Genomic DNA, 26,505 nt, shown 5'->3' with positions numbered 1-26,505 from the left:
TATATTTATCAGCAGTCACATGACCTGGACCCCTACGTGCTTACTCACTGTGAGCTGCTTTGGATAAAAACATTAGTAACAAATGTTGACTTTGACTTTTTTGTCTTTAAATTCAAACCAGGGCTGCCTGGTGGTTAGCACTGCTGCCTCACAGCGAGAGGGTCCTAGGTTCAAACCCAGCTTGGGGCCCTTCTGTGTGGAGTTTGCATGTTCTCCCCGTGTTAGTGTGGGTTTTCTCCGGGTTCTCCGGCTTCCTCCCGCAGTCCAAAGACATGCAGGTTAGGTTAATTCTTGACTCTAAATTACCCGTAGGTGTGAATGTGAGCGTGAATGGTTGTCTGTCTCTATGTGTCAGCCCTGTGATAGTCTGTACCCCGCCTTTGCCCAGCCCCCCCGCGACCCTGAATAAGATAAGCGGTTACAGATAATGGATGGATGGAAATTCAAACCAAAAGAAAAGAAGGTTTTAAATCTAATCCTGGAGAGACCGAACAGGTAACAGATCTGTAGAGACAACATATTTACCATAGTTGGTGCTGGGAGCTGAGTACTTGGTGTTGGACTTGCGGATGATGTTCTCCTGTATCTGGTACCACTCGTTCTCATTGTTGCATCTGGAGAGAAAGATAGTTGGGTGGGGCTGTTAACAACACACCCATTAGTGGGTCCAGATGGAGGGATCGGGATTGTGTGCATGGGGACTACATGAACAGCATGTGTCCCAGAGCCGATTTCCTCCTGGAGAAAAGGTAGCAGCAGGGGGAGGTGCTATCAAGCAGCACATTAGCCCAAATGCACAGCTCACTAAGCAAACCTGACAGCCAGCTCTCTACCAGCCTTTTTCATTACTGTGGGCCCGTAGGCCCCTGGGATGGCATGGGGAAACGCACAGACTGGAGCGTTATAGGAGCCGACAGTTTGGAGGCAGCTCAGCACTGAATCACTGCTTGCTTTTTAAAGGGAAGAGCTCTTCGCCTCAGCAGAGGAATCCAATAAAAACGACAGCTTTCTATTCTGGAAATCTGTATTTCACACTGAGCTGTAAAGTTATCCTGAAAATACTACACTAGAAAAATGTCACACACACAACGGAATGGCAAAGCGTATGAATGACCTCTGACCCGGAGCGGACGCTGAGGAGGACAGTGCCGACGCAAGGAGACATTCTAGCTGTTGACTGACAAGAGAATATGCTGAGCTTGGTGGTTTTTGTCCTCTAACTTTGCTCCATTATCTAAGTGTCATCTCTCTCTGCCTCTTCCCCTCTCCTTCTATGCGTCTCCCTCCTTCACTGGGGTTGGCCAGCGTACAGGAGTGGCTCTTTGTGGCAAAGACTAACAGAAGCAGCCAGATTCACAACACGCCAAGTGCCCTATCTCAGGCCCGGGGTGAGCAGCTATTGATTTTCCAGAGGACACTTCATTATCATTCTGGTCAAAACACACGAGGCATCAACACTGAAGCACTAGGTTGTCATGCACCACATTTGCAGAACATTCACACATTCCCGCCTCACTGCATAGACTCTTTAACTCAATTTCGAGTAGAACAGAAGCTATGCAACTTCTAGGCAGACCATTTTTGTGATAATGTTCTGTTTCACACTTTAAAATGCCAGAGGAATTAGTTTCTGAGCGGCTGAATTTATAATCAAGAAGAAGAGCTTCACACGTATACTCACGTATAAACTTTGAGCACAAAGTCCTTCTCCTCTTTGAGGTCTGTGATGGTGTGGAAAACATCACTCATGGCAAGAACAGCGCAGCCATAAGGTCGTCTGTACTGCACATGAGGTGGGCCTTTCTTTGAGTCGTTCAGTAGCATACGACCTGGAAACAAAAAGGAGAGGGACGCGCTAAGAAGAAACACTGATAAACCAAACCTCTGTCATTAAACACTCTATTTTATTTACCAGTTCTTATGACATGGGCAACGATGTACAGGTCTCTCTTCAAGTCTTTACTGCTCAGGTCCTAAAGAGAAATGGGATGAAAATATGTTAGCGGAAGAGTTGAAAGATAGAAAGAAGAATATTTTCATTTAATGTCTAGAAGGGAAAATATGTTACCGTGAAGAGAGCACACAGACGATCAACCTTTTCTGGATTCTTTGGTCCTCCATTTTTGTTCAGCTTCACCATGAACTTCTCACTGCAAAAAAAAGCCAGTTCACAGTTTCAGAGTGTCTGTCAACCACAAAATGCCTCAGTCAATCTGCTGGTCAGAGATAGTGTGCAGACACGTGTGTGATTGCCCTTGCATGCACAGTGCACTGAGATTCCCCTACATACCTGATCTGTTTGGCCTCACGAGTATCATATAGAAAGAAGAAGACGTCTGCATCCTCGCTGATGCTGTTGTAAGTAAAGCTCTTCAGATTGATGAAGAGGTGGTGCGACACGGGGACACGGCAACCGTCACCGTGCCGCTGTCTCGTGCTGTCACCCTGGGAACGGAGAAGAAAGTGACCGCTAACAAGACGGGTCCTTACTGCGAGCCAGGCCAAGTACCTGCCGCTCTGTATTTAGATAAGCTTATTTAACAGATCAATGGGGGTTCTATAAGGGGTGAATAATTCATTGATATATGCTCTACAGTATATTTCATCCTGTCACATGTACATGCTATCACTAGCCATGCATATTACAAGAAATGATGAATGAATGATAGAAACTGCAGCTCTGGTGGGTTTGTATTTGATGTTAGGGGATGCAGGGAGGGTGCATTCCTGTGATGTAAACTTCTCTACTTATATGATGTATGACAACTTTTGGGAAATGCTCTAATTTGCTTTCTTGCCTAGAGTTAGATGAGAAAATCTGCCTGTTTAATATGAAGATACCGGCAGCAGTCGGTTAACTTAGCTTAGCACAAAGACTGTAAACGGAAGGAAGCAGCTAGTCTGTCCAAAAGTAACAAAATCCATGGGCCAGCACATCTAAAGCTCAATAATTAACGTTATATAGTCTGTACATAAGCCAATGTGTACAAACGAAATGTTGTGGTTTTAAGGCCTTCTCTCAATAAATATGAGCTTAATCTAGCCTTTATGGGAGATATACTAGAGTTTACATGAATAAATAAGAAGAAGAAGAACAAATGACATATTAAAATACTACATCCCTTAGTGGGAGTCAAAATGCTACAAGTCTTTAAACTGGTGTTTCCACAGAAATTAATTTCAGTGGACACAACTATGTAAAGAGCCCTATACAGCACCATTTGTGCATACAACTTGGGGCATATGTGGTCCCAGTGGGAATCAACCCTCACACTCTGGCAGCGTTGGTGTGAGGTTCCTATGGAGCATGGCAGTGACACCTTATAATTTGAATTTTATATCAAGGTCTTCTAACCCTACAAGCTTTTATCCTCAGTGCAATTAGAGAACTTCCTAGATCACCAGATCTAAAGGTAATGAGTTCGCTGACTTGAGTGTACAGAGTGAAATATAAAAACGACAGATGAAGAGACTGGCACAGTATGAAAGGGTCTGATGATTTTGGTAAACAAGACTATACCTGGGTTGTGCTTTGCTGACCACAGTGTCTGCTGGATACGTGCTAAAAAAGAGCGAAGTTCAAAGGAAAGATGTCAGATCAGTCAGTCCATTCTTTACTCTTCCCACACAGCAATGAACTTATTTACCTTATAGCAGCTTCAGACACGCACTACCTGAGCGATGCCCCGCTCGATGATTCAAATCTGACAAAATTTCACCTACGTATGTTGCAGAGTGGCTATACTATTGCTCCTGCAGCGCTAAAAGAAGCCCACATGAGGCAAAACGTGAGCGTGTGGGAGAGGAGAGGACAAAGCCAGCATCGCCCACACACACCTCTCTGCTCAGCAGCCTAAAAAGAACTCCTCTACTCCCCTACCTGAAGAGGTGCCAAGGCCTTGTGCCCTGCCAAAAACAAGCTCACTTTCATCGACAGAGTCAGGAGGCTTTTTGGCAAGGAAGAGCTACGCTGTTGTTTCTGGACAGAGCATTTAGTGCACAAACATTCTGCGTGCAAAGCTGAGAAACATGGCGATGGGATAATGGGAGGCTGCGGGGCAGTTGGAGAGTGTTTTGATCAGCATATGGAGCTTCAACTTCTGACCAGAAAGGATCTCCCTCCTAGATAACAGTCTCCAGCAGTATTACATTAGATTTCATAACATCTGTGCTGTAATCGCATATTTCTAAAATTGGATCTGCTTCAGTAAGTCTCTCTCTTTCTCTCTCTCTCTGCGTGTATACGTTTGAAAGTCCCATGTCACTGAAGCCAAAATACATTTGAGGCATAACTTATTTATAGAAATATGTCTGTAGTCTGGTAGTTGGATTAAAGCAGCCAAGAGTAAAATATGTATTTTATTTTTTTTAAATAACAATAAAAAATTGATTTGTATGTATTTTCCCATAGCCTCACCTGGGACTGTCACTTTGCATTACGTCTGCATTGCTAGCTGGCAATCACGCTTGTGAGAGTCACGTGCATGCAAGAGAAGGGACACACTCAATATGGCGGTAAGATAAGCATAAAGAATAGGTCACATGAGGCGGCTCTAACAGCTGAATCGCTCTCTCTCTCTTGTGAGTCACCTTCTTATGGATGATTTGATAATCGGTACATTCACACATCCCTACACATCCAACAACACATTCCTATAGGCAAAACTAAGCTGTGCAATGACAAAAAAAAAAAGCTCACAGTGTGTAAAGACAGCATCATTTGAGTCATTGCAATAGATATACATAGTTTATCTGGTGTAGTACAGTATATGCACTTAATTGCATTTTTATCCTTCACAGAATGCACATTTAGTTTATTAATTCATTGCATTCAATAATTCAATGGGTGAATTTGCATAGCATGCACTGGTTCAAGAATATTCCCATCCAACATACCAGTTTGTGTAGCTCTGATATGCTGATCTGATCTGGATCCACCATTTCAAACTCTTTTCTGGGAACAAGGTCTAAGCCAAGGTGCCTGGTGAAAGAGGGATTAGGGATGTATAACAAAGAAGACAAAAAATTGTCACAACTTTTCGCAAAAGGGTATCAAATGTTGAACTCTACACATAAAATCTTAGTGTTCTTTTTCACTTGGAGTTAGTTTTTAAAGATGATAAGAATGTGTCTCATTCAACTTTCAAATTAAATCTTAAAACATTGCTTTATAAACATGCCTTTTCACATTTATTTAAGTACTGTACTTAGGTCTAATAATTGTATTTCTGTTGCTGTCTGATACTTTATACCACAACATTTCAGAAGAAAAATATTGTACTTTTTCCTTCGCTACATTTATCTAGTTACTAGTTTACATATTAAATGAACAGTTTGACATTTTGGGAAATGTGTTTATTCGATTTCTGGCGGAGAGTTAGATGAGAAGGTTGATACCACTCTCTACAACTGTTTATTACAACGGTTAGTGTGAATGTAGCTAGCCATAAATCTGCCTACTAGCACCTTTAAAGCTCACTAATTCACACAGTTTATTAAATCCTCACAATAACTGAACTGTAAAAATTAAAGTTTGCTGTTTTACTGGGGGGTTTATGTGCCAGACTATCTCTTGGCTAAGCATATTAACTTCCTGGAGTCTCCAATGGTTGCCTGGAAACTGCTCAGGGCCAAGATATAGTGGTAATAGGCATATTTCCCAAAATGTCAAACTTTTGCTTCAATATTTTGCATTCAAAACACAAGATTACTTTATCAAACATCATGCATTTGTCATAGGTTTAGTTAGTAACTACTGAACAGTATTTAAAGTTGTTAAAGTAGCTCCACCTCAACCAGCTGCAACATTAAAATGCTAATATTAATATGTTAATGCATCATTTCAATAATCAATGATGCAATGTATATAATATATCACTCTAAAAGAGGCCATTCCGCAAAATGGGTACTAATTGTATTATCATCATTATCATTAGGCAGTGTTAATTTAAATTCCAGCAATGCATCATGCAATTATTATTATTGTTGTTTGTTCCTCCCCAAACAATTAGCTGTCACATGGGTACAATGTTGACAATATAAGTAAAGGTAGTGGAGTAAAAATATAATCTAACAAAAATGGAAATACACAAGATAAGTGTGTCTACTTATAACCACTTAAACTTGTGTTCATATAAACTGTATTCTGTGCAGTTTGCTGTTTTATGTGTTGATATCAGTCTGATACTGAATGCAATATTCAAACAGAAAACTAAATTTTTCATCCATGTAACCATCACATCCAACGGACTATTTCAGATTAGTTTTGTGCATAAGACAATTTTGGCAACTTTGGAAATATTTGGATCTGGAATTGGGATTTATGGGTTTGAAATGTACTTAACCACTCAACATGAGTTTGTATTAAAGAAACCCACCAAAGAGGCTAAGGGATTAAAGAGGTACAGTACTGGAGTAAATGTTGCCTTACACTTATGGTTCATGCTGTTGTATATCATACTCTAACCAGTCTCTTAAACTAAATAGTGCAGCCTCAAATCATGGAGAACTATCAGCGCTGTTGGGATCTGACCATGAAATCAGATCACTACAGCTCTCAGGTCAGTGTGCACTACAGAGCCCTGACCTCAACACGCATGGTGAACAAAATACAGTGAATTTCAGGCTCCACTTCTGAGTTCTTGTTTTTTCACATTAACACTTACGGTATAGTTCAAGTGTATTTTTATGTGCAAGTGTGCCATGAATCTTACAATAAACTGACAGATGCCCCCCTCCACATTAAGCTCTTCCTGAGAGCCCTCACATCTTTATCTCTGTTATGGATGCCTGTCACAGCTCAGTCGGATGAAGTTTAAAACTGGCAACAGTAAGAATATGGCTTTACAGTTCCTCCAGGGGGATGTGCATTGACTTTAAGCCGCTTGAGATTCACTCATCTGCTAAATGACCATAAAATTACATCATAGACGATGCTATTTCGCACCCACTCATCCAGTGTTGTAGATCTCTCCGGTGCTAAAGAAATATTGTATTCCCTGGTAGCCAATCTTGATACAATGCACTCAGTACAAGAGTAACTCACTCATTGCCCCAGTCAAGCCGTACAGTGATGTGCCGCTTAATCTCACGAGTCTGGTCCTGGGCGAGGTGACCCTGGATCAGCTGCCGACGCAGGTCGATGAGCTCGTTCATCACATGACGCAGCTTATGGAATAGATCCACCTTGTGTTTCTGTAGAAGCAGCCAAAAAAGACTTAGTTAGGATATGTGATCTCTTCCTACTGCAGCCTTTATGTAAAAGACAAATCCAGAATGTACTTCATATCATCGGTTTTGTTAATTGTTTAGTATCACTCTATAACTACAAAGCAGTGAGAAAAATAAGAGTCTACATGCAGCTGGTTCTCTGTTATCAGACTCTGATTAATTGTACATTCAGTTAGCGTATGATCAAGACAAAAAAAAACACGTACTAACCACTTCTGCCTGCCTATGCAGGTAGCAGAACAAATATGTGTCGCTACTAATATTTAAAGCCCACTGGTTTTGTTAATGAAACAAAAAAATAAATTCCCCTTGCAAGTCTGCTTTGACCTCCTCACGGTAATGAATTTCGTTTCTCGTAGACCAAGGACAACCCTTTTAATTCAGGCATTTTCTGTTCTCCCTAATGGCATGACAAGCCCACATTACCGCCCAGGTTTGTTTACATAAATTCAAAGATTAAGCGGCACCACAATGTAAATTTAATGAGGATAAACACTGCATGTTCTCAAAGGCTGCTGAAAAACAAAGATTTTTGTCAGGGTTGATGAGCCCTTTCGGGTGTCTATTCTGCGGGGCTAATTACAAACATTATAACAGATACACAGTTATGCTTAGGCCATTGCTCCCTGAAGTAATACCATGAATTGTAATTGGCAACAATAAGGTGAAATGCATCAACATCTAGCCAATGCTACATCCTATTATTATGGATGCAACTGTGGCAACATGGCCCATATCACACAGGGGGTGTGCACCAAAACGAGCACTGTTAAATCAGCGCTTCACATTAGTCGAGCTTCAGAGGAAGTTACATCACCACACCAATGCCTCGGGCTCCTTAGTTGCTCAGAGCATGAGCAGTCCTCAGTGAGAGGTTATGTAAAAACTCGCTGCAAGCTCCGCAATGTATCCACTCAGCTCCAAACTCCAAACCCTACCAACCACTTCTGCCCGCCCCCTTGACAACGTTGCAGGATTAAGGACGCTTTAGGTTTCCAGTAATCACTTTTGCCCGGCAAGTAAAGGCTGACTGAAGGTGGCGAGCTGAGCTGGATCTTAAGATGATGCAGAAACTACGAGAGGCAGGCTTAAATCAATCAATGGCTGAATGACACAGCATGAAATTGCATACGACAGGTCTGTAGGCCATTATCTGTGTCCAACCACCATTTCTGCTCCTACACAGATAGTATATGAAAATGTAGGGTGACAGTCAGAACGACATGCTATGGGGAAATATCTAAAGGAGCTGTCACTGTATGTTTGGGCTGTGTCTCTTTAGGCTATTCACTACACTTGCTGGTTATACCAGGTGTTGAATTAGGTGCAAGGGAGAAAAACATACTGAAAAAGCTTATTCCACCAAAACCCCTCAGGAGGATGCAAATGAAACAACGACGGATGCAATTTCTTTGTGTGAAAATCTGTTTTTTCTCCTAACTCCCTTGGAAGTCTCGGTGTATGTTAGATTCAGTCTCACATTTATTGCTCAGTGTTTTGTTTTAAGATGAGTGATATGTACTGTAATATAGTGCTACTGACCACATAGAGCTGCTTCCACAGGACCCCCCATTCCTGCAGTGTGGAGGTGGTTTCTGTGATAATAGGGTCCTCGAGGGGCACCACCGTCTCGCACAGCCTGCAGAAAAACAAACATGTACATGAATGTGAGTGCACACAATGATACACACAAGTGTTGGGCAGTAATGCAACGTTGGCAGAATACCTTTTTTTCAGGGCTTGAGTAGTGTAAGGGATTACAATTTGAAATTCTGTTGACCCCTGATACATTTTTTTTGGTGATGTTATTCAGTCTTTAAAGAAGGTGAGAGAAATGCCAAGTATGTGATAATTACTGGATGCAGTCTGTTTTTTCCAGGTCAACAGATGCACATTAGAGTGAAGGTCTCAATATCAGAAATTGTACAAGATTGTACAAAAATATGCAGCATCGAATTATTGTCAGGTATTTTGCCTTTCTTTCACCGGTTTTAAACACCTAATAACGTAATAGCTACAACCACTTGTACAAAGTGACATCCATACAATGGGGGCGCCCCTGTGGACACACTTTACGGTGGTCATAGAATACAGAAGGCCTTTGCACACCAAGTATATTTCGTATATTACGTTTCAAAATAAACACAACCTCACGTTGTGTCAATCACATCTACACACCGACTCCAAAACCTTTGCACATTATTAAAGTTTTGATTTTTCTGCTTTTTTTCACATCCGTCAAAAGGCAAAAGAGGGTTGTTTGACCACTCAGAGCCACCGTCCGTGCAAACGTCATCATCCAAAATGGCATTCACAATAAACATTCACTTCGTCTCCCAGCACAAAGCACTTTACGATAAAGAAATAAAAGAATACAGATGTAGAATTTAAAGATAGATTGACGCAGGTGATTGCAGAACAGCTTGTAATCGGAGATGTTGCAAAACAAAAGATGTAGGAAAGATTAGACAGTAGTGATTGTGCTCTAGGCAGCTAAACGATGGCTTAATGCTAATGTCATTCATTCATTAGCCCCTATTTGGACTAAAGCTATCCATTGCACCCGTGTAATTAATTCAGTTTAATCTCATATTGTGATTTTTTGCAACAAATAGAATAATAAAACACATTGGACTGAGTGTGCAAGGTTTCTGTGCCTAATGTTTTTTATCGGATGACAGATTAAAAAACGCATAAGAAAAAAACGGACTTGATGACCTAGGGCTAACGTTGAGCCGAGTAACGAAAGTAAAGTAACGAGGAATGTAACTGATTACTTTTGCAGTTGAGTAATAAGTAATGTAATAACTTTTTTAAAATGACTAATGTAATGTATGAAGTATTACATTTTCAAGTAACTCGCCAAAGACTGACAAACATACACACATAACTGCATGACTGCTTCAAGCCAGCATTTTAAAACAAAGAGGTAAGATCATGAGGAGTAATGAGGTTTCCTCTGGCTGCAGTTAGGAACGGAGGTGGAGCACTCCAGTAAAAACCACAACACACATCCTTCCTGTGCGACCACACTCATAAGGAAACATTGAACCAAAAGGTTAGGTCTCTTGTGAGACATTGTGCTTTGCTCGCTAAGCTCTGGCCTATGCTGCAAAGAATTATCTTTAATATCCTTGTTTTTGCAACAATGGAAGCATCTCCATCCATTACACTATGAGTCAGGGTGATTGTCTGTGGCTTTGGGAGGACTACAGATATGCAGTAGGTGTGTCACCTCATTAACTCCAAGAGACAGCAAAGCACATTTCCCAAAGTGCAACTCGTGGAGCGCGGAAGTATAATAATGTCAATTTCCAACTCTGCAATTTTAATTGTCTGAGTGCGAACGAGAGTCTTCCTGCTATGTGGCAGCTCAACTGGAGGGTGGTGATATAACAGCAAACTCCCAGTCCACGCTGAGCCATAGCTCCCAGTCTGCAGATTTAACATCCATGAGTTCAGGCTGATAAAGAGCTCTGCTGCCTGTTTTTGTCTTCGCCTTTATTCTGGCCTCAACAGCCGTGGCCAGCTATTGTGACGGGAACTCTACATGACCGTCACTGTGTGTACGTGTGTGTGTGTGAAAGAGCGTGTGCGTGCATCTAATTGTCTTGAAGATTGGATCGTCGCAGATCGTCATGCTCTGGCATTGATGAGTTGATGAATCTGTATCACACTCCCTGTGTAATGAGTGAACAAGAGCTCTTGACCAGTATAAAATAAACAGAATTGTTTTTCATCATCACTGCTCATAACATCCTCCAATATGTCTCAATAAAGGTAGCGATGGATCTGTAGAGAGAAAGCACTGCTGATGTCGTCTTCAGTGTTTTGAGCTTCACTCCCCTCCTACATAAAAGTAAATGTGCTGCAATAAATTCAACTCACTTTTTTACAATGTGTGTCTACTTAATAATAAACACATTTAAAGTCACAGACACAGATAATGTAATGTTTCCTGCATATATACAGGAAAAGGTGTTCCTTCACTGTAATCTTAGTGTGACTGACACTGGTCGTAGGGGTGGGCAACATGGATCAAATCTATCATGTTATGTGTACTTTTAGATTGCGATATTGAAGTATATTGTGATGAAGTACATTAGCTAGTAATACAAGTAGTACAAAAAAAGTTTTTGTAGTCTATAATTGATGGCAAAGACTGTTTTTGGCAGAATTAAATACCTGACAATAGGGTTGGACGATATCTAAATCTTGTATCATGACATAGGTAATCTCGTTAACGGTATACAGTATATCACAATATAACATGTTTTCTGATAATTCAATAAATAAATAGTAAGTCTATAAGAAATAACCACATGGTAAAGCCTATTTTTGTATACTCCTGTGTGAATTAAATACTTGAAAAAATTAAAAGTACTGAGTATTTACTAATTTTAAGCAACATTACCAAGCAACTGTGAACTAAAGACAACAATCTGGTCCTCTCTCTAGGTTCCATGGTGGAGAGGAGGTCGTGTTGTTCTGGCTCTATCTGTTTGGCGACGCAGGGATGCTGCTTGACATCCTCCTGGATCCACCTTCTCATATCGTCACTCACTACCTTGAGTGGCCAATCACAGTCAGCCATATCTAAGGGATTGCTATATCATCAAATTGCCCACCCAAACTAGTCGACCAACACAGTCTAAAGTCTGTCTTGTATTTATATTCAGACTTTGTCAACGAGACATGTTTTGTTCTCTTATAGCTTTGTATGTCGTATAGTGTTGGATTCTAGGAAGTTTTGACACTGCCCTATATGCCAGTATGTTCTTTATGTAACAAAAATTGCAAATCTAAAAAAATATATGTGTAACTGCTCCACTGACCAAAGAGTATTACTTACTGGAGGTGAATTTATAGATCTTTCCAACATTCTCGATGACGCTGGCAACCTTTTTTTTTTTTTTTTATCGTATGTTGATGGATATATGGTGGTGGGGTACATAAATCAAAATAAAAAATGTAAAAAAAAGTTGGAGAAGTGCATCTCTAATTATGATGCTGTGCATTGCTCAAATAAAAGCACTTCATCATACAACTTACCCTCTGTTGGTCACTGTAGATTTCTTCAAGTGGACATAGCTGACTGGGAAAATACCCTGTGGACAGAGAGGAAGGAGCAGAGATGTTACTGAGTGTGACAGGATCACGTTCTTATTTCTCCTGCAACATGTAACCAAGATGTACAGTATTGTGTTGTGTTTGTGTTATTAGGTAGAATAACCTAAACTGTCTTGAGTTGAGATTATACAGTTCTGCTGGCGCCACATTATATGTTGAAGGAAATGCAAGATCACACTTCCTTTATTATTTATCTGGACAATTTCTGCTTTGCTGTGTGCTGACAAAAAAGATGCTGTTTGCACACACTACAGAGACGAGAGGCAGAGCAACGTGCAGGAGCCCTATTGTGGCTTGGCTTAGCAGGGGAAGGCCATGGGAGACTGAGTGGTGCCAACTGCCACCCTTGCAGTTCATCTTTCTTATTCTAATCTGCCAGATGTGAACGAATTGGCCACAGTGAGCACAACTAATTCTCTCAGCACAGAGAGAGAGTATGGGGGCGATTGAATGTGGGCAGCAGAGTACATAACAAAATGGAGGGGTGTTAGTAAGAACTGTAAATAGCTGATGAGAGTAGAGAAGGACTGCATGTAGCCACTAACACCTACATTTACCAGGACTGGACAGCTTTTGTGCTTTCTTTAAAACCTTACAGCCACATCACATAACACTTCAGTTTTTGACATTTCAGTTTAAAGCAGGGTAGACATACAAAATAGCAACAAAAAAAACTGCTGCTCTCATGTGTCAAATAATATATCTATTAGTATTTGTATTTCTGATGATACTGTTTGTATTGTGGATATGCAAACACTCCAACTTTGAGTAATGCCTCTCCAGTTCTGCTGCAGGTTATCAAGGATGGAGTCTGTTATAAGCAGTATTTACTGAACAATCAATCCTATGGGAAGCAGATGTGTCGGTCGTATATAATAACCACTTACTGCAGTGCAGAGTATTGATCTCTGTCAGCAGTGATGGTGTCATATTAATTCTGTGTTCTGCACATATGGTCTTTTCTTACTGAGTAGGATTTATCATGATGATGCTGCATGCACAGACTGTGACGTGAGAGGTTTGGATCTCCATCTTGACCTCCATCTTAACTTTCTTTCTGCTTTGATCAAAGCTAAAACAACACAACGAGTATGTGCTGCATCTCTCCTGCAGAAGAATACTTTATTTTCTTTTAACAACATTTTTTTTTTCTTTTTAAATAGCATTTTTTGGTAAAAACGACTGGTTTTACAGATCACTAATTGCACCATCTGCTGGCTGAAAGGAAAACACAATTTTGATTTCTGCACAGGAGAGAGAACAGCACAGAGGTAGTCATGATCCATGATGTTCTGATAATCTGTTAAGTGCCGTAATACAATTTAAAAGAAATGATAGAGCTGGCATGTGCCTCATACCAAGGTGTGCATACATGCAATACACACTTTTATATATTTTAACTTTTCTTGTCATCATATTTGCTGTGTAATTTTTTTTTTAGTCTGTTGAGGATGGCACTACATTTAGTGCTTTTGTGCTATGAAGTCAGAATGACTTGGTTAAAACGGTGTCTGTATGAAAGCACATCTGGAAAATACAGGTCAGGAGATTTCTATTTTTGTCAAATCAAAGCTCTCTATTCAATAAGTTAATCAGTCATTAAAGTCTTTGTTGTCTAGACGAAGTTATTTCTGGGATGCATATCTCTCGCATCACATTATCATTCACAAAAATGTATCTGATAAAACCTTTGTGTGGAGACCACTTTCTAATACAAGGCAACCAGCGCTACAGATGTTTTGGTGGCTCTTCATGTGTTTAATAAAATTGTAGTTAACCTTTATTAAATAAGATAAAGACCTCTGTCGAGCAATTTATTTAGTCAACAGTCTGCTGCATCAGTAGATGTTTTATTTACAATTCAAATTGTTCTCTTGTAGCATATGAGTCTAGTGATTATTCACTCTGAATTAATTAAAATAAGGAATATTGTATGCAGCCTGCAGGAATCAACACAATGTCAAACCAGTAATTGGTGTATGCTGTTATAATTACCTTGATAGAAGGCTTCTTGGTGGAAAAGCCTCTGTACCAACCTAAACGAAGAGCAAAGCACACATGAGACAACCTCACTACCCCACAATGAAACACATTTTTGCATACAGTATGAGCCATTACACCATTTTGTTTGGTATATCATGCATGGTACAAGAAGTTGAAGGTCAAGTGTGCCAGCCTACTACTGCACCTCAAACCAACTTGTGCTTGAAATGTCCATGTGAATGTCATTCTCATCTGTTATAACATCGCTTTTAACACAATAGCTAACACGATTTTTAAAAATCCAAAGCCTAGCTTTGACTAACCTAGCTTTGACTAGCCTACTGTAGCTTTGACTAGCCTACTGTAGCTTTGACTAGCCTAGCTTTGACTATCCTAGCTTTGACTAGCCTAGCTTTGACTATCCTAGCTTTGACTAGCCTAGCTTTGACTAGCCTAGCTTTGACTAGCCTACTGTAGCTTTGACTAGCCTACTGTAGCTTTGACTAGCCTAGCTTTGACTATCCTAGCTTTGACTAGCCTAGCTTTGACTAGCCTAGCTTTGACTATCCTACTGTAGCTTTGACTATCCTACTGTAGCTTTGACTAGCCTAGCTTTGACTATCCTAGCTTTGACTAGCCTAGCTTTGACTATCCTAGCTTTGACTATCCTACTGTAGCTTTGACTAGCCTAGCTTTGACTATCCTAGCTTTGACTATCCTACTGTAGCTTTGACTAGTCTAGCTTTGACTAGCCTACTGTAGCTTTGACTAGCCTAGCTTTGACTATCCTACTGTAGCTTTGACTAGCCTAGCTTTGACTAGCCTACTGTAGCTTTGACTAGCCTAGCTTTGACTAGCCTACTGTAGCTTTGACTAGCCTAGCTTTGACTAGCCTAGCTTTGACTAGCCTAGCTTTGACTAGCCTACTGTAGCTTTGACTAGCCTAGCTTTGACTAGCCTACTGTAGCTTTAACTAGCCTAGCTTTGACTAGCCTACTGTAGCTTTGACTAGTCTAGCTTTGACTAGCCTACTGTAGCTTTGACTAGCCTAGCTTTGACTAGCCTACTGTAGCTTTGACTAGCCTACTGTAGCTTTGACTAGCCTAGCTTTGACTAGCCTACTGTAGCTTTGACTAGCCCAGCTTTGACTAGCCTACTGTAGCTTTGACTAGCCTAGCTTTGACTAGCCTACAGTAGCTTTGACTAGCCTACTGTAGCTTTGACTAGCCTAGCTTTGACTAGCCTAGCTTTGACTAGCCTACTGTAGCTTTGACTAGTCTAGCTTTGACTAGCCTACTGTAGCTTTGACTAGCCTAGCTTTGACTAGCCTAGCTTTGACTAGCCTACTGTAGCTTTGACTAGCCTAGCTTTGACTAGCCTAGCTTTGACTAGCCTACTGTAGCTTTGACTAGCCTAGCTTTGACTAGCCTACTGTAGCTTTGACTAGCCTAGCTTTGACTATCCTACTGTAGCTTTGACTAGCCTAGCTTTGACTAGCCTAGCTTTGACTAGCCTACTGTAGCTTTGACTAGTCTAGCTTTGACTAGCCTACTGTAGCTTTGACTAGCCTAGCTTTGACTAGCCTAGCTTTGACTAGCCTACTGTAGCTTTGACTAGCCTAGCTTTGACTATCCTACTGTAGCTTTGACTAGCCTAGCTTTGACTAGCCTAGCTTTGACTAGCCTAGCTTTGACTAGCCTACTGTAGCTTTGACTAGTCTAGCTTTGACTAGCCTACTGTAGCTTTGACTAGCCTACTCTAGCTTTGACTAGCCTAGCTTTGACTAGCCAACTGTAGCTTTGACTAGTCTAGCTTTGACTAGCCTACTGTAGCTTTGACTAGTCTAGCTTTGACTAGCCTACAGTAGCTTTGACTAGCCTAGCTTTGACTAGCCCACAGTAGCTTTGACTAGCCTAGCTTTGACTAGCCTAGCTTTGACTTGCCTACAGTAGCTTTGACTAGCCTACTGTAGCTTTGACTAGCCTACTGTAGCTTTGACTAGCCTAGCTTTGACTAGTCTAGCTTTGACTTGCCTACAGTAGCTTTGACTAGCCTACTGTAGCTTTGACTAGCCTACTGTAGCTTTGACTAGCCTAGCTTTGACTAGTCTAGCTTTGACTAGCCTACAGTAGCTTTGACTAGCCTACTGTAGCTTTGACTAGCCTAGCTTTGACTAGTCTAGCTTTGACTAGCCTACTGTAGCTTTGACTAGCCTAGCTTTGACTAGTCTAGCTTTGACTAGCCTACTGTAGCTTTGACTAGTCTAGCTTTGACTAGAATAGCTTTGACTAGCCTACTCTAGCTTTGACTAGCCTAGCTTTGATTAGCCTAGCTTTGACTAGCCTACTGTAGTTTTGACTAGCCTAGCTTTGACTAGCCTAGCTTTGAGGAAATTCATCTGTAAATCAACAAACCTACCAGCATATAATTCTCAACAGGAATTTATTAGCAAATTATGGACTTGTGAAATGAAGTGTTAACGTTTTATTTTCCTACAAAAAGGTCTAAATACTGTTTCAAAACCCTCTCCTGCGAGGAATAAAGTCCTGGTGGACGAATACATAAATTATTTATTCATTTATTTGGCCTAAGATTAGTCAAATTTAAATAACTGTAGAATATATCCTAGATTCCCCAAGGTAGCTAAAAAACAAACAAATTCCCAGATAAAATACTGAAGAGGACATTGAGGCCCTGGGTGATAAGGACCAACACACAACAGTAGTGTCCACTTTTCTGCAGTACAGGACTGCTATCATTTAAACCCAATAACCGTGCCTCTGTTTATCACATGCATTGTAATAGGAGATCTGATCGCTTTTACCTTCGCTCTTCTCCAAAATCTGTACAGTTTCCCCAATCTCCAGGACCAGGGCCTGACATATTGATGACCGGAAGTTGCAGATCACTGTGCGGAAAAAGAGAAAACAATCATGAAATAAAAACAAATAAAAAAATATTAGACCTTATTATAGTAGTTGACTGTCAAGTGAAATTACATTACAGATACAAATCCATGCTCGGGTTCATCTTTGTGACCTCTGATTAAGCGAGGTGCCTCCTCTACACTGTTGTGTCTCCACACAGCATGTGTTTTGGGGTTGTAGCGGGCTTTTAATAAGCTGTTTAATGCAAACACCTAAACTCAGTGTCACACAGGAACCACTGCTTAGCAAACTGTAAACAAGCTCCCACCCTGAAGTGGGTAGTCATTTTAATAGGCAATTAATTCTTAAGCGGCCTGATTTTCCTGCAATGTTAAGTTAATTGAACTGTCTCCCAAAATAGGGCCCACACAAACTGCTAAGTAGTAAACGCTGCTTTATCATAAGTCGGTATTTGCATAAATCTTCCACGCCACCTGCTTTTTGCAGCACCATGCGGTCTTTGACCATACACAGAAACATCTTGTGACTCTTATTAAGAACATGATTATTCCTGAGGAGGATGGATGCCACAGTAAAGGCCTTCACAATAGGATATTTTTATCTGTGCATCTATGTAACATACAACACTCAGTAAGGACAAACTTGTTTAATAATGACAGGGCTCCACTGACGATTTTAAAAAACCTACAAATGGTGGCCCTTCAAGGAGAGTTTGGTGTGAATCATTATGCTAATGAACTAGCCAGGGGACCCAGTGAGGGGGAGGAAGAGGAGGAGGGGCTTGGGCTCGGCTCCGTCGCCTGTTTGAGGGTAACGAGTGCTCAGTTCCTGTGCTCGGGTAACTATGGCAACAGATCATCTACAAACTGGAGGGCTTTCTTCACTGTAGCTGCTGCGGTGATCTGGGTCTTTTAAAATGGCAAAGCTTATGGATGCTGCATGGCACTAGAGTTCAAGTCAAGCGTATTGGGCATGTATTAAGAGTCAGATAGATGGATGGACTCAAAGAGCCTCCTTGTCACCTTTTCCAGTCTGCCTCAGGCCCTTTTCCAGCCGGGGCTGAGCATTTCCTATTTGAGAGTGCTATTCTTTAATGGCCTCTATTTCATTTGAATTGCAAAACCTGCACTCATACCATTTGAAAACTCTTTAGCGGAGGCCACGTCAGAACAAGATGAGCTTGTCATGTTTCGAGAGAGATGGGCGCATCAAGCAGGCTCATATTTTCATAGTCCACCCTCACAAAACCTCCAAGCTGTGTAAACACTCTTTCATTGTGCCTAAAAGCTTCGGAGCATTAGCATATCCACACAAAAAAAAAAAAATAAATCATCTTTATACTTCAACATGTTGAACGTAGGATGTTGGAAGGACTGACGGGACAGTCAGGCAGTGGAAAATGTTGGCAACGGCAACATTTCTACTAAGCAACGGTATATCAGTCCAGACTGTCCCTCTATTTAGTTGCATTCATAGTCCACACGGCATCTTATGGCTGCTATTGTGTAACCAGAAACTCACTGGTAGGAATTACGGGGCTTGAGCACAGGAGGAGGCTCCTGCTGTCCTCCACTTTCCTCTTACCTCACCTCACTTCTATTGTTCCATGACAAATATATATCACCCATAACTCAAACACCATCTACATCATTTAGCATCAAGTCTTGGGTTTGGTGTGCTTTTTTAAAGGCAGTCATACTTTCCTCGCTTATCCACTGGGGCAAGTTTTGCCTACAAACAAAAATAATAGTCATATTTTAATCTTCTGGCAGGTCTCAGATAATAAAACAGTTAAAGTATTGTATTTTTTAAGAATTGTTTTGGGGGTTTTGTAGGTTGAATCCGATCATTGTTTTAGAGCATTTCTGGTAAAAGTGAAAGTGAAAACTAAATATAAGGCCCACACAAAAAAACACAGACTCCGTAGGGGGACCACTCAGCTCGGGACCTCGGGATGTCAGAACTTGTATTCCCCCCCACTGTGACACCACAGGGTACAACACCTGAATTTATCAACGCTCTGAAAAGCTACAGCTCTTACAGTTGCAGTTAAAGCAACGTGAAAATATCAATGGCAGCAAAGAGATGCAAAGACATCTTATAAAGAATTATCAGCCTTAGAAAATGCATAAAGAGCAAAAACAAGGCCGTGCAAACAGCTGAATAATTCTACCATAAACTATAGAAACAGCGAGTTTTAAAATAAATAAATTAGAATTAAAGGAACAGTGTGTAATATTTAGGGGGATCTATTAACAGAAATGGAATATAATATTCATACCTATGTTTTCATTAGTGTATAATCACCTGAAACTAAGAATCATTGTGTTTTTGTTAGCTTAGAATGAGCCCTTCATATCTATATAGGGAGCGGGTCCTCTTCCCGGAGTCCGCCCGTTGCTCCGCCATGTTTCTACAGTAGCCCAGAACAGACAAACCAAACACTGGCTCTAGAGACAGCCTTTTACGTTTTTACATTACCTGAAGGCCACCATACTGTGGTAATGTGAGCGGCAGAGTGCAAAACCGTGGTACCGCCAGCCACCGTCTGACTTCCGTTGCTCCTAAATTAGTGTCATTATGGTAAGGATGGCCTCTGAGCGAGGCGAACGACATTAGTGCGGTTTTGCGCTCGACGGCTCACATTACATTATCTTGGAAAGGGAGGAGTGATCGCTGGGGTGCTCAGTTGGTTGCATCTGCAACCACACTACTAGATGTCGCAAAATCCTACACACTGTACCAGGTTTCATCATAAAGTAAAAAAGTGTGCTTACTTTAAATGTTTTAGATTTAATAAACTAAACAGATTCATAGTAATAGAGTAGATAATTACTATGTATTGTGAGGCAAAATATAAACTCAAAGCACACAGCATTCTCCATATCCTGTTCTGAATTATTCTTCAGATATCCACCGAACATTTTTACAGTCTGAAAACGGTCTCTTAAGAATCCAGTTCTCTGTGTTGGCGTGAAGTGAGAACAGAAGCTGGAGTTGATTTTCCATAACAGCACCTAATAACTACCACCACCAGCTCCTGTAGGACAAAAGTAGCAATATTCCTGGATTTAACGATGCAGAAGTTATGACACTGAAGCCATGAAGTTTACACTATCTATGGTGTCACTCGGGTCACCTAATACTGAGAATCATGGGAGGAAAATCACCCAGTGAGTATCAAGGATCAAGTGTCATGGTTTAAAATAAACATTAGACTCAGGAGACTGGAGATAAGTATATATAATATGTTTTAAACTCATTGAAGCAGCCCCAGTGAGAGACACTAATGCTCTTCCTCTGTCACACTGCCATGATGTGTAGGATAAAAAGCCTAATAGCAGTGAACACTAAAAACCTCCACCTCACCTTGTTGATTGAATCCTGGAGTGTTGCCGTGTAAAAAGGGCTGAAATGTTGTGATTGCAAGAAAAATGTGGCGATTCGGAGCTCTCCACTGTGTTAAAATAGAGAGTCGTAGTACCACAAATATTGTGCCTACAATGTTGAGAGGTTTTTCTTGTATCACACACCAGCATCATATCAGCAAACTGTAATACTGTTCAGAGTTTTGAATGAAGTCACATAACTATGTCTTTGTTGTCAAAAATGAGCAAATATGACAGAATGTGTTCACTACATACTCTGTAGAAAGCCAGTCTACGGTATTTAAGACTCTGTTTGACGGTGACCTTTGACCTATATTCCCTTGTCTACACTTCACTTCCCTGTTTCCTGCCATTCTCTGTCATTTTTATAGTCAAGCCAAATCCAATATGTAAGCTATAATGTTCTTTTAAAACAAATGAAGCGAGACCTTCCAGTGTAAATGTTATTACATGCTGCCATGTCTTGAAAAATGTTTTCCTCCATATCTAATATAGTGAAGCTTCAAACACAGCATGCATGGCCTGATGACCTTGTATTAGAATCAGTGAGAGACACACAGAGTATCTAACTGTACAATGGCCCACAGGGGAGAAACATTCTGCAGAGAGAGGAGAGATGTCATCAAAAACCTGCCAGTAAACACTATTATGGATTATGAATTGTCTGCTATTATTTTTCAAAACAACTGAGTGCTAATGGCATCACTATACTGAGAAACATTTTATTAAAGAGGACACTGTGCTCATCTAAACTGCAGCACTGAAATTAACTTATTTCCTTTGGTTTCTATTGTCCTTTTAGGTCCAGTCTCAATCATGACCGGTACAACTGAAGCTGAACTCCCAGTAATGCACTGTGAGTATGAAGACCAAGCTTGAGTAGTCCTGTCCCAGATCCAGCTAAGTTAAAATTTACACAACGGTCTTCGGGCTTCGCCCACTGAGTCATGATGTTCAGCACGACTTGAATGCACACTCGCTTACTCAGACACAGTACTGCGCTGAAGTCTTACTAACCTACAGTAGGGATTTCTGCCACAGAGGACCATATCTGATCCCAAGTCAGTGTCACAGAAATCTAGGCATGCTACCCAGCTGCAGGGGTCTGTGTAGCTGCGAGATGATGTCCTCATCATAAACATGTACATGACTATCACAAAGTATTATGGTGCTGATAAGGTACAAAAACCTACACTACTAATGAACTTGTGATTCAGCATCCAATGAGCAATCCAAGAAGTGCTCAGCAAAATGACGCTGAGCAACTTCTCACTAACACCATGGCTAAAACCCACGGAGAAATGCTTTGGGCTACATTAATCTCTCTAATCCCACTCTCACTTGAACATTAGCTCTATCTTTTGTTCTGCCGTGAACACGTTTGATCCTAGAGCTGTCCGTTTCAGATAATGGTGGCCTAGTCTGCTTGATTATTTCATGTACCGCTACAGTAGTTTGCGTCCATGTGGCCACAGATAAAGCCGGCTGATTCATTTCACTTTCTTTCTCATGTGGGCAGGTACTGACTTACAGTCAGAGCTCTCTCCAATAAAAGTGTAAAGAAATTCTTGCAATATTGCTGCTTATATGAGAAAAATCCATCTGTGACTCATATAAGAGAAATTTGAAGCAGATTGGACTGAGAATTGATTTAGTGGTTATTTTTTTGAAAAATGTAATTTATCTAATTAAATTCCAAATATATAAAACTTACAACATCATAATTAGCTTTAAATTATTAAACGAGGAGCAAAACAAGTAACTATAGATTAATTGGTGATTAAAATGATTATTATTTTGCAGTTACCAGAGTGGAAAGAGCTGGGCAGCACCACACTACATTCAATCCAGGCCTTCGCCGCCACTCTACAAGTGATTTACAAGCTAATATTACTTCCTGCATAAACCAACAAAATAATGAATAGGCAACGATTCTAAGATAGGCATTAACGTTTCATGAGGTGGTCTCAAACTGTTTCCTGTTGCCTGTTAAGACAACACAGGAGACAAGGAGAAAAGCCTGGCTGACTGCTGACAGACTACATCTCGGTTCCATATTGTATTGGTGAGGCCTAATCTACAGTAACAAAATAAGCAAAGAAGATGTGTGAAAATGTGCAAAATGGTGCCACTAATACCAGGCTTTGTAAAAGGCCCGTACATAGAGTTCAGTTAACGTACCAGCGTGGACTTCATCTACAAGAGAGGTATTGAACCTAGCATGTTAACACGTTATCTGAGGCGAAGGGGGGTATTGTACCAGAGTAATGTGGGCTGCTTTTACAAGGTACAGTATGTACTGTGTAGGTACACAGTGGCTCTGCTTCCCCGCATTTCAGCACCGTGGACAGCGTCATCTCATTAAACCACTGTGGACAGCGTCATCTCCACATTTCAGCACCATGGACAGCACCATGTCCACATTTCAGCACCATGGACAGCGCCAGGTCACTCCTTACAGCCTGATGCTGAACTGTTGCTTAACCACACAAAACTACCTTCTTCCCTGTTAAAAACACCCCAGTATATGTGCACTGCAGTGATTCTATGGTGGGTAAATGGATGCGTGGATGAACATACAAACAAACTGAATGCGATAAGATTACTGCACAGAACACTACAATACCAATATTATGGTGGATTTACCATTTTGGGGCTCTCATCTTGCAGTCTTTATGAAACGATCATGACATAAATGTAATGTCTCCAAACAAAGTGTGGGCGTGTGTATGTGTTTTTGTTGAGGGGGGAGTATCATGTGCAAGCCAGCATGAGTAGCCCTGCAAGTAACAAGCTGTAAAGCATCTGGACATGACTCATTCCCCCTAATGAAAACCCCGCTATAGGATCATTTTGTCGTGGCTGTGGGGTTTGTAATGACCGTATGGCCTCTTCTACTTACTAGCCTGCAAACAGCTCGCTTTGGCTTTTTTTTTTTTTTTTTTTTTCATAAAAGGCTAATCTGAGTGGAGAAATACTGATCTTGCACTTTCAACCTCTTCCTCAAGGGTCAAAGTGCACACATGCATGCAGGGAGGAGAAGTAGTGCAGTGCAGTGGCTGTTTTTGCAGCAGCAGCATCAGCAGCAGCATTAGGGCAGTTTTTCTGTCTACAGGTAGACTCCAGCTTCACTCCAGCCTACACCTGTTGGAGGGACGCAGTCACGATGCCCCCTCGTGGTTTCAACACGAATCGCCTTTTTTCTCTCCCCCCCCCTCCTCTTCCTCCTCCTCCAGATATGCTCATAAAAAGAAAAAAGCTAAAATGCAACACTGACGCATTTTTTTTTTTTTTTTTTTTTTTTTTTTTTACTAAAACCACACAACTACAGAGCAGCAGCCTGATTTAAAGCACCGCCTGCGGTTGTGTACAGACTGCGATAGCATCTTTAAGGTGGTGTGGGTTGTAGGCTGTATCATCCCACGCAATTTCCCCTCTCTATGCAGTCACTGGCCGTGGATATATCAGCCATTAGAGAAGTGGATGTGTTTTTCATTGGGTGTAATGGGCATAATAAGAGAGCAGAAAATGGGCTGGTGTAGGCAATGCGGGGTGTCGATGAACAGAAATTGGGTGTTTCTCGTGGGAAAATCTGCCATCAACACTCAATTAAAAAAGCAAGAAATAAAGGTTAATAAAAATAGCAATAAATTGACTCACCAACTCCGATCTTCTCCTCTTCTGTTGGTATCCACATATTTGGTTATTCTCCCTCCGGTAGAGCAAGCCACATTATGTCGATATCGTGAGATGATGCTGCTGAAAAATGAGAGCTGAAGGCTACAAACTGTGCTGGCTGCTCGTATACATGAGGACTACATGTCTCCAGCGGAATCAGGATCCTGTTCGTCTGTCTGTGTGTGCAGGATGGAGGAGGAGGAGGAGGAGAGAGGAAGGACCATCAAAGCCTCGATATCTCCTCTCTATTATGTCCCGGCGTGTGTCTCCAGTCTGATGCAGTCTCCGTGTCCACCTAATGTAACGCACACACGCGCAAACACACATACACTCACGCAGGCAGGAAAGGCGCGCACGCACACGGTGAGCTGTTTCTCCACCACAAAAAAAAAAAGGTGTTATTATTATTGCAGCCGCATTTCAAGTGGAACCACCAAGTCCTTTTTTTTTTTTTCCTCGAAGCTTATTTATTTATTTAATTTCTTTTGTTTTTCTTTCTTTCTTTCTTTCAGCCAATCAAGTCCATCTGGTCCTCAACAAGCTGCTCAGCACAGTGTGAACGGGCTCCATCGCTAGAAGGTAATTAGCAGGTAATAGGTCGCGATCATATCGCTGCGCGGTTTCATCAACTGTCGAGATGCTGCAAGAAAACGCTGAGAAGAAACCTGCAATAATATACCATAAGCTGCGCCATCTTCATGCGCGTCACATGACTCGTTTTGTCAACACTGATGTGTCAAGCATTTGCAAATATATGCGCCCCCTCTCTCTCTCTCTTCCTCTCTCTCTCCTCCATCTCTCTCTCTCTCTCTCTCTCTCTCTCTCTCTGTCTCTCCATCTCTCTCTTCCTCTCTCTCTCTCTCTCTCTCTCTCTCTCTCTCTCTCTCTGTCTCTCCATCTCTCTCTTCCATCTCTCTCTCTCTCTCTCTGTCTCTCCATCTCTCTCTTTCTCTCTCTCTCCATCTCTCTCCTCCATCTCTCTCTTTCTCTCTCTCTCCATCTCTCTCCTCCATCTCTCTCTCTCTCTCTCTCTCTCTGTCTCTCCATCTCTCTCTTTCTCTCTCTCTCTCTCCATCTCTCTCCTCCATCTCTCTCTCTCTCTCTCTCTCTCTCTCTCTCCTCCATCTCTCTCTCCATCTCTCTCCTCCATCTCTCTCTCTCTCTCTCTCTTTCTCTCTCTCTCTCTCTCTCTCCTCCATCTCTCTCTCCATCTCTCTCCTCCATCTCTCTCTTCCTCTCTCTCTCTCTCTTCCATCTCTCTCTCTCTCTCTCTGTCTCTCCATCTCTCTCTTTCTCTCTCTCTCCATCTCTCTCCTCTCTCTCTCTCTCTCTCTCTCTCTCTCTCTCTCTCTCTGTCTCTCTCTCTCTCTCTCTCTCTCTCTCTCTCTCTCTCTCTCTCTCTCTCTCTCTCTCTCTGTCTCTCCATCTCTCTCTTTCTCTCTCTCTCCATCTCTCTCCTCCATCTCTCTCTCTCTCTCTCTCTTTCTCTCTCTCTCTCTCTCTCTCTCTCTCTCTGTCTCTCCATCTCTCTCTTTCTCTCTCTCTCTCTCTCCTCCATCTCTCTCTCCATCTCTCTCCTCCATCTCTCTCTCTCTCTCTCTCTCTCTCTCTCTCTCTCTCTCTCTCTCTGTCTCTCCATCTCTCTCTTTCTCTCTCTCTCTCTCTCTCCTCCATCTCTCTCTCCTTCTCTCTCTCTCTCTCCATCTCTCTCTCCTCCTCTCTCTCTCTCTCCTCCATCTCTCTCCTCTCTCTCTCCCTCTCTCTCTCTCCATCTCTCTCTCTCTCTCCTCCATCTCTCTCCTCTCTCTCTCCTCCATCTCTCTCTCTCTATCTCTCTTCCTCTCTCTCTCTCTCTCCTCCATCTCTCTCTCTTCCTCTTTCTCTCTCTCTCTCTCCTCCATCACTCTCTCTCTCTCTCCTCCATCTCCCTCTCTCTCTCCCTCTCTCTCCATCTCTCCCTCTCTCTCCAATCTCTCTCTCTCTCTCTCTCTCTCCATCTCTCTCTCTCTCTCCAATCTCTCTCTCTCTCTCTCTCTCTCTCTTCCTCTCTCCATCTCTCTCTGTCTCCTTCTCTCTCTCTCTCTCTCTCTGTCTCTCCCTCTCTTTCGTCATCTCTCTCTCTCTCTCTCTCTCTCTCTCTCTGTCTCTCCCTCTCTTTCTTCATCTCTCTCTCTCTCTCTCTTTCTCTCTCTCTCCATCTCTCTCTG

The 26,505-nt window shown here is 41.6% G+C and overlaps 1 protein-coding gene across 3 annotated transcripts in view; it reads right to left on the bottom strand.

Moving 5' to 3' along the window:
- The window catches only part of dock3 (dedicator of cytokinesis 3), a 55,600-nt gene extending 30,471 nt beyond the window's left edge, over nt 1–25,129 (bottom strand). For 2 of the 3 annotated variants that reach the window (XM_037772847.1, XM_037772846.1), the window contains exons 1-13: nt 24,281–24,317; nt 17,168–17,251; nt 14,356–14,396; nt 12,283–12,338; nt 8,773–8,869; nt 7,046–7,194; nt 4,897–4,981; nt 3,521–3,562; nt 2,291–2,445; nt 2,069–2,150; nt 1,913–1,973; nt 1,682–1,829; nt 526–614 (exon numbers count right to left, since the gene is read on the bottom strand). In XM_037772847.1, the coding sequence (XP_037628775.1) occupies nt 526–614; nt 1,682–1,829; nt 1,913–1,973; nt 2,069–2,150; nt 2,291–2,445; nt 3,521–3,562; nt 4,897–4,981; nt 7,046–7,194; nt 8,773–8,869; nt 12,283–12,338; nt 14,356–14,396; nt 17,168–17,251; nt 24,281–24,317 (1,126 nt within the window). Of the gene's footprint in view, nt 1–525; nt 615–1,681; nt 1,830–1,912; nt 1,974–2,068; nt 2,151–2,290; nt 2,446–3,520; nt 3,563–4,896; nt 4,982–7,045; nt 7,195–8,772; nt 8,870–12,282; nt 12,339–14,355; nt 14,397–17,167; nt 17,252–24,280 lie in introns of all 3 variants that reach the window. The other variant, XM_037772845.1, reaches the window with a different exon arrangement.
- Nucleotides 25,130–26,505: the final 1,376 nt, after the last annotated feature.

The sequence above is a fragment of the Sebastes umbrosus genome, chromosome 6 (assembly GCF_015220745.1).
Source record: "Sebastes umbrosus isolate fSebUmb1 chromosome 6, fSebUmb1.pri, whole genome shotgun sequence".
Lineage (NCBI taxonomy): Eukaryota > Metazoa > Chordata > Actinopteri > Perciformes > Sebastidae > Sebastes > Sebastes umbrosus.
The sequence above is the reverse complement of the archived record's forward strand: the minus strand, read 5'-3'. Positions and strand labels throughout refer to the sequence as shown.